Consider the following 15,989-nt stretch of genomic DNA (forward strand, 5'->3'; position numbering starts at 1 on the left):
TTACAATTCAAAACAACAATAATAAAATTCAGTGAGCTCTGACAAAATGTTGGATATCACTTATTAACCAGGAATATTTGATTCAATTACTATTTATTATGATAAGTCACTTGTTACCAGACCACATTAGAGAAATGACTTTATGATAAGTTACTTGTTACCAGACCACATTAGAGCAATCATTTCATGATAGGTCACTTGTTACCAGACCACATTAGAGCAATCATTATTATCATAATAGGTCACTTGTTACCGGACCATATTTCATGATAACTCACTTGTTACCAGACCACATTAGAGCAATCATATCATAATAGGTCACTTGTTACCAGACCACATTAGAGCAATCATTTCATGATAACTCACTTGTTACCAGACCACATTAGAGCAATCATTTCATAAGTCACTTGTTACCAGACCACATTAGAGCAATTACTTTATAAACAACTCAATAAAAATTACCAAACAAAAGACGCATAGAAGACTTCTAATTACAAAAGTAAAGCTGAAACTCGATTCACACATACAGCACAAATGTAAAGTGTAACCAGCTGCTAGATAGATATCTCTCGGGATGTTCTTTTCGTTACTTAACGCTTTCATACGTTACTTTGTATTGATGTAATGTAAACGTTGTGTAAAAAACAGATTAGAATAATATGCGTATATGCTCTGAGATGCCATTGTGCTACATCGATGTAATCATTACAGGGCTCACTGAGGCCTGTACAGATTACCGACTTGTTTTATGTGGATGTTACACGGAAACACTTTTTTACATTTTTTTTGCTTTGCATACATGTTAATCGGGTTTACAGTAATCAGTGTATGTATTAAGTCGATAATCAAGCTTCCTCCCGGCTTCTGAATAAGTTTTCACATGCTTATATCACTAAATCGGTTAAAAACATTGTTGACAAACTATTATAATTTTTACATACTTAGTTTTACCTTTCCAATACATAACACAAGTATACTTCTCAACAGATGTTATGGTTACAAGTTAAACAAGTGTAAATTAAAAAGTACATTTTTTGTATGTTAATGGAGGAGGCTGATATGATGGGTTGCATAGCTCAAATTACAAGGCGTATATAACAAGTACAGCAACTGAAAATCATCCTACTAATCCTTAAATCAAAATAACAAAATTTATAGATCCAATGTATAAATCATTTGTTATAATACAATAATTGATATAAAAATAATTATTATCATACATAGCCCATCTAGCCTATAAGTTAATCATTAGTTAGGCATAGTGGATTCCACTTGGAATCAGAATCTTGTTTTTTTTTCTACTCTCTATTTTGTTTTAATGTGTTACACACTGGGTTCGCTAGTGAAATCAACTGACTGTGTTTAGCTTACATACTGTTGTGTGTTCATTGAGGTTAGTAGGTAACCAACTGAGGTTAGGTAACCAACTGAGGTTAGGTAACCAACTGAGGTTAGGAACCAACTGAGGTTAGGTAACCAACTGAGGTTAGGAACCAACTGACTGTATAAACCACACTTGGTAAACATGGGCTTATATTCAGGCCCAACATGGGCTTATATTCAGGCCCAACATGTAGTACGGGATACACTTAAATTGATTACAAATTTCTTTAAATATGGGTTTTAACAAGCTTGAAAAATGAAAATAGTATTGAAATTGGTTGTGTAGTTTGATTAAAATGTGTGCAGTTTGATTAAAACTGACATTTCAATCTTTTATAAGATTATATAATCTTTTAAATAATAAATGAGAAAGTCCAGCTTCTTTATAATAAAACAAGAAAAGAATAAAGGTATGTAAATTACAATTTAGATAAATACTGTTGCACTAACATTAATTATCAAGTTTCTCTAACAAAAGCTATTATTAGAAAGATAAAAACTACAAAACAGTCTATAAAGTCATTTTTTTACGATTGGAAAAAATTACTTTCAAAAGATAATTGAGGTAATTTGATTACACATTTGATAGAAACAGATTTTAAAAATCCAAATTTAAAAGCCAGTCTTGAAGACAAAGATACTGTCATTTCATTTGTGTTGAAGTTTCCAGTCTATTCACTACTGGAAGATTCTATGAATATTAAATTGAATAAACTAAATACTGTTAAAACAATTTAAATCGTCTGTGTTTTCTTTTTTATTTTAATTTATCCAATATATAGTAGTAGTCATTTAACAAGCAATAGTTGCAAATTACAAACGTAAAAATTCAGTTTATTTCAGTTTGGTTTATATCTAGATTAGAAGCAAAATTAAGGCAGCAAAGGTTGTTATATAAACGCATTTTGATTTAGCTGCATTGAATAACAATGTAGCTACAATTTAGGCACAATGTAGCCACAATGTAGCCACAATGTAGCCACAATGTAGCCACAATGTAGCCACAATTCAGCCACAATGTAGATGGTATGTAGATGCAATACAATGACAGAGGGGGTCTATTTGATGCTCTTATTGACACTGTCATACCAAATATCTCAAGTCACTTCAACACTATTCAAAACCAAATATGACAACATCTCCAAAAAATAAAATAATAAACATCAGCTCACATGCTCATCCAGTCGTAACATAACTCCAAATTCAACACTCTCTCATTGAAATAGTACCAAATAATCCCACTTAAAACACCCAGCCATCAATCAAACTCTACACCTATAATTAAAACCATTTAAATTCAATTGCATTCATCTTAGACCACTACAATAAAATAACTTGCACACTTCATCCATCTCAGACTTAAACATCAATAATAGCACCTTTAAAATCTGTTAACCCAATGTCACAATTACTACAATACTAATTTACATATTAACTTATATATACTATATATTTCTATAATTTCATAGCAGTAAGAATATTTTGACAGAGCTGTTTATATTGCCTTGTATCTCCTGCAATCTTGCGCAGTTTTAGTCCATTCAAATGCAAGCCAGGAACTTCGCATACCTCCATTTCAATTTCAACTCCATTGTCTTGAAGCGCAAATAAATTTGCTTTGTTCTCGTAAATCAAACTCGGATGTTTAGAGTCTAAAGCTCGTTTAATCTCATCAATGATCTCATGAAGATTCTTCGAAGTTGTCATTGAAAATGACTTAGCTCGTCTTACTGGTGTTGGGTCAGCCAACATATCTGGGTTACTTAAAGTTAAGCTGCCACTTAAGTTCACAACTTGAGCTAAAAAAGAATGGTCATTTGGTTGTTCCATCACATGATCATTAAGATAAGGTCGAAATTCACAGGAAGGTATACTGCTGTGTAAAAGTTGTAGATTGTTATGTGTTGGCTGTAGAGAATGGTGTGGGTTGTAGAATGGTAAGGTTAAAAGTTGATTTGAAGAATCAGTTCCAACAGCTCCATAAAGTCCTGAGAAAGTATCACCAAATCATGCAAAATAATAAAGAAGAAACAAGTGAAAATTAATATAAATTGGTTAATATAGAGTAGTGAAGGTAAACAGGTAAATTAAATTGTTATTCCATCATTTTACGCAAAACATTGGATTTTTGTTTGAAACAACTGCAATACTTCAAATGTAACTAATTTAATTAATTGTCATTATTAATTATTATTAATTGTCATTATTTAATTAATTGTCATTATTCGATAACACAAACAAATCTACAATTTGAACATTTCAGAAAAACAAAAAAATTAAAGCCTACAATTAACGAATGATAATGGCAAGTGAATTGACCTCAACAACACAAACACAATTGAAATCGGTATACATACAATGTACAATGATCAAACATAAGCTTTTTCCATTTGAACATTAATAAAAACAAAGTCTAGACACTTTGTTAATCTTTACCTGAGTTTGTAGAATCTACATCTTCCATTCGTTCAAGGACGCCCTCATTGACCATATTAATATCCCCGTATGCATCAACTCCCATTGTATAAGTCTGCTGCCCTCCTATGTGAGGCAACTGTTCGTCTATACCACCTGTATTTTCAGAGTTCTCACAATAAAATTGCATTTCATGGTGTTCAGGTATAGGCCCATTAATCATGCTATGCCGACTAGGATAATTAGTGTTACTATACACGTCTTGCTGTAAAGGAAACCTGTATCCTACGTTAGGATTGTTAGATACTTGTTGGGATAGCTGTAATGAATGTTGCGGCATTCCTGCTGCATTCCTTGTTTCAATCTGTTGTAAAGGTTGAAATTCATATCCATGCGGTTGTTGCTGCGGTTGGTTGAACGCATAACCCATACATGATGCATTGCTAGTGTACACCTCTTGTGGTGCTGAATCATCAGTTCTTGTGTGTGTATCACTCCCACTGTGTATTGAACTAAACATAGCCGCCGTTTGCTGATTTTTTAAGGTGCCCATTGTACTATTATCAACATCATGTTCAGCTTCAAGTTCTATTATTGTTTGCGGACTAGGCCGCTTTATATTTTGAGAAAGTTGACTTGAAAGAGGGCCTCCTTTAGGCGATCCCCGTTGCCCTTCGTTGGAGCCTATGTTAAAGGTGTGCGTCTTGTTTGGTATTGCTTGGGATAGACTTTCTGTTTCTGGTGTTAATTGAAGACCACTAAATTGTTGTTGCATGTCTATTTCAGTATTCAAGAGTGATAAAGAGTCTACAGATGATTGTGATGTTATGCTTTGTTGCTGTGAAGAAACCAATCAAATAATTATTACTTCAATTACAAAAAATTTAAAATGGAATACTGAACTTAACCCAACTATCTTTTATTATAGCTTTTATCTTCATAATCTTGGAAAAAAAATTGAATTGTGAGTTGATTACAAATATACTGTATAAAAAATGAATATAAAATTTCAAGCAAAAAAAAATTGATATATAAAATTTAACATTAAACTAAAAACATTATAATGCAAAACCACAAACTATCTCATTGAGATATAAACAACCAATTATATACAGCAAAAAAAAATTACAGGAATCATATCTTTTGAATTGCAATGTTCAAAATTTGCACGGGGCCTGAGTAAAATAGGTCTCCTAGGCAAACCTGTAGGTAAAATCAAAACACACAATATATAGTGATATAAAAGAGGTCTCCTGGGCAAACCTGTAGGTAAAATCAAAACACACAATACAGTATATAGTGATATAAAAGAGGTCTCCTGGGCAAACCTGTAGGTAAAATCAAAACACACAATATATAGTGATATAAAAGAGGTCTCCTGGGCAAACCTGTAGGTAAAATCAAAACACATAATACAGTATATAGTGATATAAAAGAGGTCTCCTAGGCAAACCTGTAGGTAAAATCAAAACACACAATATATAGTGATATAAAAGAGGTCTCCTGGGCAAACCTGTAGGTAAAATCAAAACACACAATACAGTATATAGTGATATAAAAGAGGTTTCCTGGGCAAACCTGTAGGTAAAATCAAAACATACAATATATAGTGTTATAAAAGAGGTCTCCTGGGCAAACCTGTAGGTAAAATCAAAACACACAATATATAGTGATATAAAAGAGGTCTCCTGGGCAAACCTGTAGGTAAAATCAAAACACACAATACAGTATATAGTGATATAAAAGAGGTCTCCTGGGCAAACCTGTAGGTAAAATCAAAACATACAATATATAGTGTTATAAAAGAGGTCTCCTGGGCAAACCTGTAGGTAAAATCAAAACACACAATATATAGTGATATAAAAGAGGTCTCCTGGGCAAACCTGTAGGTAAAATCAAAACACACAATACAGTATATAGTGATATAAAAGAGGTCTCCTGGGCAAACCTGTAGGTAAAATCAAAACATACAATATATAGTGTTATAAAAGAGGTCTCCTGGGCAAACCTGTAGGTAAAATCAAAACACACAATATATAGTGATATAAAAGAGGTCTCCTGGGCAAACCTGTAGGTAAAATCAAAACACACAATACAGTATATAGTGATACAAAAGAGGTCTCCTGGGCAAACCAGCAGGTAAAATCAAAACACACAATATATAGTGTTACATAATCAAATGACAATACCTGAATGTGCTGTAAATGCTGCTGTTGTTGTAATTCTGCATTGATTGGTGGACTAGTTCGTTGTTGTGACTTGATTATATCTTGAAGTTGTTTTATTGGACAAATATTTGGATTATTTTGCGCTCTACTCATCAAAAATAAATTAATGCTTTGCGATCCATCAGAAAAGCGCCTTCCTGGTGTTTTGCTCGACCGTTTATCTGGCGGATACAACGTGTTTGGATCTCTGAATGTACTTGTGCGATGATAGCGATCATGTAAAGGTAATCGTAAATCGTTGGATATTTCTGTCGGACCAACGGTATGCCTTGATGAGTTCCCACGTTGTTGAAGATACCTGGTGAAAAATGAAACGCAAGAATGTTAGAAGGAAATAATCACATTCCCTTGTAAATATTTGTAACCACTGAGTTGGTGAACTTAAACTACATCATTTTAAATCTCCATATACTTTTTGTAAAAATTTAAAAAAATATCTTATTTCTTTATACTAATTTTAATATTATTATGATTGTAGTACACTGAAAGTATCTATTTTTATTTCATCGTTTTTGTTTTTATTTATTATTTTATGTAGTAAATTGTATTAGTTTAAATGTATGTGTATTGTTTCTGGGGTCTTTCTCGAGACAAGAAACTTGTTTTCTTCTAGAGAAGACCCCAAATGATGGCTTATTACTATGTTTTCATTTATGTACACACCTATAATTATATTATACTGTATAATGCCATTGTTGAATAAATAAATGTTTTTTGAACTTGAACTTGATCCTTATGGACACGATGACATCATATCACTACCATATTTGGGCATAGTAAGAATCTTATCAAAGTTACCTTTGCACTTCTATTGGATCTGGTTCCTCTTCTTCGGAGGTTTCCGATTCTTCATGCGTCATTGAAGTTAAGAGATTTGAAATGCCTTCTTTACCACTATATTGCTACACAAAAGAAGATCATTATTTCACTTTTCCGGTGCACATGTTTAAAGCTCTGTCTACACTATCAAACTTTATGTGACAAAAAAATATGATGTGCCCATATATAGACATGATGATGTCATATCACTATCATATTTAGGAACATCACACTTTTTTTGTCAAACTAACATAATTAACATAAAATAATTTCTCTTCATTCATCTAAAAAACAAACAAAAACCAAACAAGGAGTAAAACATATTTTTACAGATGAAAGGGACCTCCAGGAAACCCCAAGGGGCTTGTGATAGGAGGCCCACTGCAAACTAGTTACATTAATTAAGATCCCGGAAATAGATTTTATAGTGTAGACAGAGCTTTAGCCCTTTGATAATTTATGATACAGACATGAAAACATGTTATTCAGATATGATTCTGTTCAATATCATTATCATTATCATGTACCTGTGAAGAGTTTATATTACTTGGTTGACTTGCTCTTGGAAACATATTGTGAAATTGTGCAAGTTGTATCTGCATGTGAGCACTACCTTCAGATGCTCTACGCACAAAATTACCCTGTCCTCCTGTGGCTTCAATAGTTGGCGGTCCAAGTAAACTTTGCTCCTAAAATTAAGTATTGGAATTAGTAGTTTTGAAAGTTACTATGAATACAGCTACAAACACGCTGGTTAAATTAAGTATAACTAATAAAACAGAAGATTTACTTGGTACTCAGTATTCATTTATTCATGGTCAAACACAGTAAATATATTACATGGTTTGAAATTATTTTTGTTTGTTCAAAGTTAACAATTTACATAAAAATATAAAAATGAGTTAAAAAGGTTAAGATTTGGTAAAATACCAATTAAAACACATTTTTTAATTATAAAAGAACAAATAAATGCATACCCTATATGTAATTCTCTGTCGAGAATTGTTTTGAGCCATTAAAACTGCCAGATTCTGTGTGGGGTTTGTATCAACGACAGGTTGATGTCCACAAGCTTCACTAGCTTGACGATTAAAGATGGCTAGACGTCTATCATCTCGAACATCTTGGCTTTGGTTTCCGACATCAAGAGTGTGCCTTCTTATCTGCAAATATCTTGCAAGTGCCTCTGGTGATGGTTCTTCTGGATCACTGTCGCTGTCTCTTGCCTCTTGTGATTGCTGCAAAAACAAAAATTACATCCTTTCAGTAAAAATTTCACAACAATAGATGTATAATAGTGTTTAATAGACATAAAATCAGGAAATGAACTGTAGTTACTGTTTAACCTATGACCATTGACCTCCCACTAAAGGTCACTGGCTTTTGAACTAACCTGTTGGATGACCTGGTTTTGTTGGTCTGTAATCCTAACTTCTGGAATTAAATCTTGAATGACAGCAGCTCTGCGAGATGCCGTCACAACTTGTTTATGCAATGTTCGATGTCCTTGAGATTCATGTGGTTTTTGTTGGTGGCGCTTTAACTTGTCAAGTAAAAGATGGTATATTGCACTTGCTTGATCATATGTTTGATTCTCAAGAGACTGCAACAAATTAATACAAAACATGTAAAGCTCTGTCCACACTATCAAACTTTATGTGATGTGCCAATATACTGCATAGACACAATGTCACATCACTACCATATTTAGGAATATCACTACCATATTTGATATATCACTACACTTTTTTTGGTCAAATTAATTTGATAGTGTAGATAGGGCGTAAGGATATTTTTGAGTTAAAATGCAAGAAAAAATTGCATTCATAAAACAAACTATTCATCTCGTCATACAATAAAATAGATTTGAGTTCAAGTAAAAGAAATTCCTACCAGTATAATTAAATAGAGTAAACAAGAAGAAAAAGTTAAAAACCTGTAAAATTCTCTCCCTATTGACCCCAAGGTCATATATCATATGGTGTAGGACTTTCTCATTCAGTTCTTCTTTTACTTCATCTATCTGATCTTTGCTATACTCTGCAATCATTTGATCAAATGCTGGATCCGGGTCACCAGACCGTATCCATCGATGCTGAAGAATTTGGGATGTTGTGTAACGCTTTTGAGGATCCAATACTAACATGTGTCGTATTAAATTTTCACAATCTACCAATCAAAATTATGTAAATGTCAATTTTAATTATAAAAGCAAAAAAATATATAATACAAAACACACAAAACAATACTATAGTAGCAATGAATGGCATAGAGTGAAATCAGAGTACTAAAAAGTATCATACACTGTTAGGCCTACCAATTCCATGGATTGTTGTTATTCTTATTACGGCAGAGAAATATCTACATGCAGTGCAAGCAAAACATCTTCCTACTTAATTCGCAAGAACAAAATCTATTATTATGTAACATTTACCAACCTGGACTCATGAAGAAGGGTATCCTGAAGTGGCCTGACAAAACATTAGTTCTTAAACTTTGTAAAGTATCACCTCCAAAGGGTAAGTTTCCAGATACAAGTACATATAGAACAACTCCTAAACTCTGGTGACAAAAAAAACAAAGGTATAGTTTGTTAATACAGGACACATGTAAGCTCCATGTTAGAACTATCCCTCAAGTCAAAGGTATAGTTTGTTAATACAGGACTCATGTAAGCTCCATGTTAGAACTATCCCTCAAGGTATAGTTTGTTAATACAGGACACATGTAAGCTCCATGTTAGAACTATCCCTCAAGTCAAAGGTATAGTTTGTTAATACAGGACTCATGTAAGCTCCATGTAAGAACTATCCCTCAAGGTATAGTTTGTTAATACAGGACTCATGTAAGCTCCATGTTAGAACTATCCCTCAAGTCAAAGGTATAGTTTGTTAATACAGGACTCATGTAAGCTCCATGTAAGAACTATCCCTCAAGGTATAGTTTGTTAATACAGGACTCATGTAAGCTCCATGTTAGAACTATCCCTCAAGTCAAAGGTATAGTTTGTTAATACAGGACTCATGTAAGCTCCATGTAAGAACTATCCCTCAAGTCAATTCTAAAACTTGGGTCCTGGTATCACTTTTTGTTTAGTCATACTTATTACATATACATTATTTATTTTTCCATTTTTTTTTTATTTGAGGAAACATAGTTATTAACAACTATTTCTTATTATTCACAAAGTGCTACACATGTATGAATGTTACTTGATTACTTAATGTTCTACTTAAGTGTTTACTTATCATTGTGCTTTCTCAATATGCTACTTAAGTACCTATTACAGTGTATATTCTTACCCAAACATCAGCTTTGGGTCCTAAATATTCTTTTCCTTCAAACAATTCTGGTGCTGCATATGGTGGACTACCACACCATGTCTTGAGTAACTGCCCCGATTCAAAAAAATTACTAAAACCAAAATCTAAAAACAACAAATAATAATAATATATTACATATATTTTTTATTTCAAACTGAATAATGACAATGTTGAATATAAATCAGTTTGTAACAATAATGCAAATGTATGTATGTTTATAAAATAACATGTCAATTTTGAAATAAATCAGAACTAAATTAATTTAAAAAACAGAAACATCTTCATTAACACCATAACACATTAATGTTCTACTTGTTGTTTTTTAACTTGTTCAATAGTATGTTTTATATCAATTAATGAACCAATCAAAATCAATTTATTCCATAAAACTATAGGATACATATGGAGAATGTTCAAAAACAAAACGAAACACATGACACAACAGTTTTGTGAGAAACTGTAACGTACCTGCAATTTTGACTTGTTTATTTGCATCTAAGAGTAAATTTTCTGCCTTGAGATCTCTGTGGACGACGTGTCGACAATGACAATAATTGATAGCAGCTACAATTTGACGGAACTTAGGCCTCGCTTCTCGTTCAGTCATTTTACCATGTGAAATTAAATGATCTGTCAGTAAATAAAACATAGTTCATTCATTTCATTTATTTTCCATAATATACAATAGTTTAGTAGTTTTTTGTTACATATTGCTTTTAAATGTTAACAAATACATTATATTTAGATTCAAATACACATTTTACAATATAATAAATGTATTTTGTATTTTTCTAGTAAGGAATGCTATAGTAAGTCTACAAATACCACGGTAAAAAAAATTTACAATTTACTTTATTAATTGCAATATTCAGACACACTGATTATTAATAACATAATATAATGTGAACATTAACAGAATACTGTATTGTTATTTTTACATTTAACATTATTTTGCCACTTTGTTACATTAGCACTACAAACATGTTCAGATAATATTTCATTTCTATATTTCCTTGTAGATAGTTGTGTGTGTGTAGTCAATTAAATGAAGGTCTGATCTAAGACAATAACACATTATTATATGCAACAATTACATTTTAATTTTAATCTAATGAGAAAAAATCACTGATTGTATGATGACTCTTAATTATACATTGCTATCACAAAATGTTACGCTGATTACAAATACGCAATTAGGACAAATTGGAAAATGATAACAGCACTCTAAAAGAGACTGAACATAATATACTTTAAATCACTACCTACAGGTTAGTAATTCTGTAGTTACTGTAGTGCTAGTTGATAATCTTTTATACTTATTTTTAATATTGAAAAATAATACTTATTTATACTATTTAATTATTCTGATTCATAGAATTATCAAACTATTTTGTTGTTTTTAGTTGTCATCTTTTATCGATGGTTTAAACACAATTTTACATCAAGTATAAAGCTCTGTCTAAACTATCAAAATTTATGTGACAAAAAAATGTGATGTGTCCATATATATGCCATATCTCTACCATATTTGGGTATATCACTACTATATTTGGGCACATCAAACTAGTTTGATAGTGTAGACAGAGCATCTGTTGTTATCATTACTGAATGTGATGTCTGGTAAATACCATGGTGGTCTAGTTTACTGTACATTGGCTTATATGCATTATGTTGTTGGAGTTTAAATTATAAAGGATTTGCTTTGACTAGGATTTGCATATACTGTATGTTATTATACTAAAATACATTATTTATTTAATTGTATGGCATTATAAATTATAAATTCTAGTCTAGTGTCTGATTTTTTTATCATAACAAAAAAGAGAAAGGGTTAGTATATTATAAGTACGTAAAAAAATGACCAAATTTTGAATTTGTCAAGGGACAACAAAATGCTTAAAAGTTTACATCATGAAGCAGCTTCTTAACTGAAGGAAGAACAGACTCAGCATGTAACAACATTAGACAAGTTTATACTGCACGGTAATCTAGACAGATTTAACCAAATTAAACGTTACATTCAAGTTATCCGTCCCGTCTAAACCTAGAGAAATTAAATGTGTAATTTCAACCACCTTAAAACAATTGTATTACATACTGGGTAACATCAACCCTATAACTAATACACTTACCAAAGATTTCTCCTCCACTGGCATATTCAGTGACCAGGTACATCATTCGTTCTGTCTGCATCACCTGGTAAAGCCGTATGATATGTGGATGGCGTAACAACTTCATTACTTGTACTTCTCTCTCAATTTTACGTTTGTTTTCATCATCTAGTTGTGTTTTATCAATTATTTTTATAGCAACCTATTGAAAAAAAAACCATATTTTAATACTATTATTACAAAATAGATTAAACCATTATTCATAATTATTCAAATACTATTTTTAGTTTAGTCTATCTAGGTTTAGATTATTTTTATGTTTCAGGCGGTTTTTTAAAATCAACTGTTGGCTTTAAAAAAAATTCAAATTTTAAAATATTGAATGTTGAAATGTCAATCTTAATATTCAATTTAATACTAGACTAGGCCTAGTAGTAGTATTAGATATGTTTTTGATCATCCTTACAATCAATTGTCTTTTTTACTGAGCACAATAGTTCATGGAGGAAATAGTTACGTTTGTCAAGTTTACTAAATCAACATATCAAATTATCATCATTTATCTAGGTAAAACTAATTAAAATGGGATAATTCATTCTTTAGCAGAGTGCCATTCCATACAAAATAATTTAAGTTTTTAAACATTGTCCTGACTGACTATTTTCAAACATAATAAGACCTTTGTTTCACAGAGTATTACTTAACAATTCTCCATGTCTAGTTAGTCGTAGGCTAGAAAATTTGATTACAGCCTATTCCAAGCAACGGCTCTGCAGGGGACAATTGCTTTACACCCACCCAGTCTAGCGGTCTAGATAACGCAAGCTTTTCAATTGATGAGCCTAAAACATGTAGCCCAGTTAAGCCTAAATATTTGTAAGTCATCATTTAAGTTTTTACTAGACAATAGGTACACATGACATAATTGTGTATGTGGTAAATTTTTTTATTTTCATTTTTTAAAACGGGTATTTTTTTGACAATCATTCACTACACACTGGCAGTGAGTGAGAAGTGAATACAGCAGCTACCATCCAATCAGTTGGGATTGGTGGGACATGAGCCACCAACAACACCAAACGACATACCGTCATGCTTTAACGAACCATTTAGGGCTACAAATACTCTTTTAAAATGGCTTACCTTAGCTTTTGTGATAACATGAGTAGCAAGTTTTACAACAGCAAAGTTTCCTCTACCTATCGTTCTTTCAATTTCATAATATCCGATAGTTACGGGTCCACGAGATCCCGTCGTCGCCATGTTAAAAGATGGTGTTTGTTGCTGTTCTGAGCGTGCGCATTGCAAATTCAGCGTTATACATTGACCTTTTTAGTCATTCAAAGTAAAGTACACATTATCAATCTTTACTGTGACACATACTTCCTCTCAAAATTCCACGAAATTATATTTCTTTTAAAAAGCAAATCGTAGTAAAATATGTTTATATATAAATATAATTTAAGCAAACCCAAAACGTAATGGTAATGTTGAGTAGTGTCTTAAATGAGTAAGATGCGGTTGAGTGATTAATCTGGTGGTATTGGTGCCCGTTCATGCTTATTATTTACCCGGGTCCGGCAGTTAGTTTCTACCCACAAACGTCAGCGGTAATTATCCGGGTAAATTACTAAGCACAGATCTAAGATAAAATATTTCCACAGGCATTCTTCAACAATGATAATTAAATAATAATGTTTATAATAAATATATATTAATAATACAATAATAAAGCCTAAGAAAGAGTTATAAATAACTGATAGGGTTTTTTTTCGTCCTTTTTTTTTTAGTAATAATTACATTAATAATATTTTCATTTATTAAACAATTAATTTCAATTTTCACAATACATAATGTTACTACAACATTACATAGGCCTATATTGTTTTTTAATACGTTTCTACAACTTAGAAGTGTCAACGCCCTCTATGTTTTAGCAATCAGTGCGCGATATACACAACCGGAAACGCGTTGCTGTGCGTATCGATAGTGCGTAAACTGACTATTTCGCGTATCGGAATTGCGTATAATACCAAGGAACGCAAGCAAACAAACAGTGTAGTTACCAGTTGCCTGGTGATAATTAAGTAATAATTAATTTAATCGCCGCAAGAAAAAATGGGTAGACCTATTTCTGAAATAAGCAAGTAGGACCCATGCCCTAATTATTTATATTAAAGTGTTTTCTTGGATTCCCGTAAATGACCTATTATTATTATAAGTAAAAATGATCGATGTTAATTATTCTGCTCGGCTATGAAAACGAGAGCCTGTCTACCTCACACTCACGCAAAACGCGTCAGTCTTGATTTAACATGACGTCATCTTTTGATTGAGGTCAACGCATTATGCACGTTCGTAAAATGTTTGTCTTCTAACTATGACGTCAAAGTGAACGTTTCAATAAAATATTATTGAATGATGAAAGATTGAGAAATTATTCAGCGAAAAATGTAATCCATTTGTCATATCATGCGTAATTTTAAACTAAATATAATTTAGAATTTTTTTCTTTTAATTCATTTGATTGTCTAACTGATTGTCACCGTGTATATTCTGCAAATGCTAGGCCTGAATAAAGTTTATCTCACAAAGTATTTAACCATATAGCATATACCTAGCATTCAAGTAAGCTGAAAATTCTAACGAATTGTATGATTTATTTTTAGGTGTATATATTCATGAAAACCTCAAATGGACCAGTCATCAAAATTACGTTTCGAAAAAAATATCAAGATCTATTAGTATTATTAACAGACTTAAGCACTTCTTCCCTCTAAATATTTTAATTTCTCTTTATAACACACTTGTACTTCCTTATTTCCAGTATTGTAACATTATTTGGGCTGCAGATTACTCTTCTAATATTGCTAGATTAACTAAATTACAAAAACGTGCAGCTAGAATTATTACTTTTTCACCATATAGAACCTCATCTGAACCCCTTTTTAAACGTCTTGGTATATTAAAATTAACGGATATCCACAATGTTCAAGTTGCCAGTTTTATGTTTAATTATTTTAAAAACCAACTTCCTATTTCTATGATTGATATGCTCTGTAAACGTACCAAATTTCACAATTACAATTAAAGAACTTCTCATTTAAACATTCCTTTTGCTAGACTTACAAAAACTAAATTTTTTATTACTATATCAGGTCCTAATTTGTGGAATCATATCCCACCAAATATCAAAACGTCAATATCATTATTTACTTTCCGAAAAAAGTTAAAGAATCATTATATATCTAAATATTATACTGCTTAGTTAATATGCTTATTATCATTATTTATACTCACTATTTATGTCTTACACAAAATATTAGTTGTTGCTTATTATTGCAATCTTTAATCTATACTATATATAATGTATATATAGTATATACTATATATATACTGGAATTATAATTTATGTATACATATTTTTTTTTCATTTACCAATATCGGTAGTTATTTCATTTATAATTATCATGAAACTATTGAAATATAATTTAAATAATTTGTATAAAGAAGATGTTAGTTATGTTATTATACTGTAATTTTTTATCCTAAATTATATAATTATATATTCTAGGTTATTTTTATTTTTTTAGTAATGTGTTTTGTTATGGGTCCCTACGAGACAAGTTTTTAACTTCTAGAAGGGATCCATGATAATAATGACTACCAATTACTGCTTTATCTATGTTCACTTTAATATCTTTTTTCTA

General features: G+C 31.4%; 1 protein-coding gene across 2 annotated transcripts; it reads right to left on the reverse strand.

Annotated features, from left to right (window-relative positions):
- Nucleotides 1-1,907: 1,907 nt before the first annotated feature.
- On the reverse strand, nucleotides 1,908-13,544 carry LOC140056179 (serine/threonine-protein kinase SIK3-like). Of its 2 annotated transcripts, none has more exons than XM_072101471.1 (13): nucleotides 13,423-13,544; nucleotides 12,301-12,481; nucleotides 10,637-10,798; nucleotides 10,148-10,272; nucleotides 9,284-9,407; nucleotides 8,782-9,014; nucleotides 8,239-8,448; nucleotides 7,823-8,083; nucleotides 7,373-7,534; nucleotides 6,825-6,928; nucleotides 5,988-6,324; nucleotides 3,820-4,636; nucleotides 1,908-3,182 (listed from the first exon to the last, which is right to left on the reverse strand). In XM_072101471.1, exons 1-13 carry the CDS (start codon nucleotides 13,540-13,542, stop codon nucleotides 2,839-2,841), a joined length of 3,180 nt encoding a protein of 1,059 aa, XP_071957572.1. In that variant the 5' UTR covers nucleotides 13,543-13,544; the 3' UTR covers nucleotides 1,908-2,838. The 2 variants fall into 2 exon arrangements, with proteins under 2 accessions (XP_071957572.1, XP_071957571.1); XM_072101470.1 differs by having other exon boundaries at nucleotides 1,908-3,371.
- Nucleotides 13,545-15,989: the final 2,445 nt, after the last annotated feature.

Source organism: Antedon mediterranea, chromosome 8, assembly GCF_964355755.1.
Source record: "Antedon mediterranea chromosome 8, ecAntMedi1.1, whole genome shotgun sequence".
NCBI lineage: Eukaryota > Metazoa > Echinodermata > Crinoidea > Comatulida > Antedonidae > Antedon > Antedon mediterranea.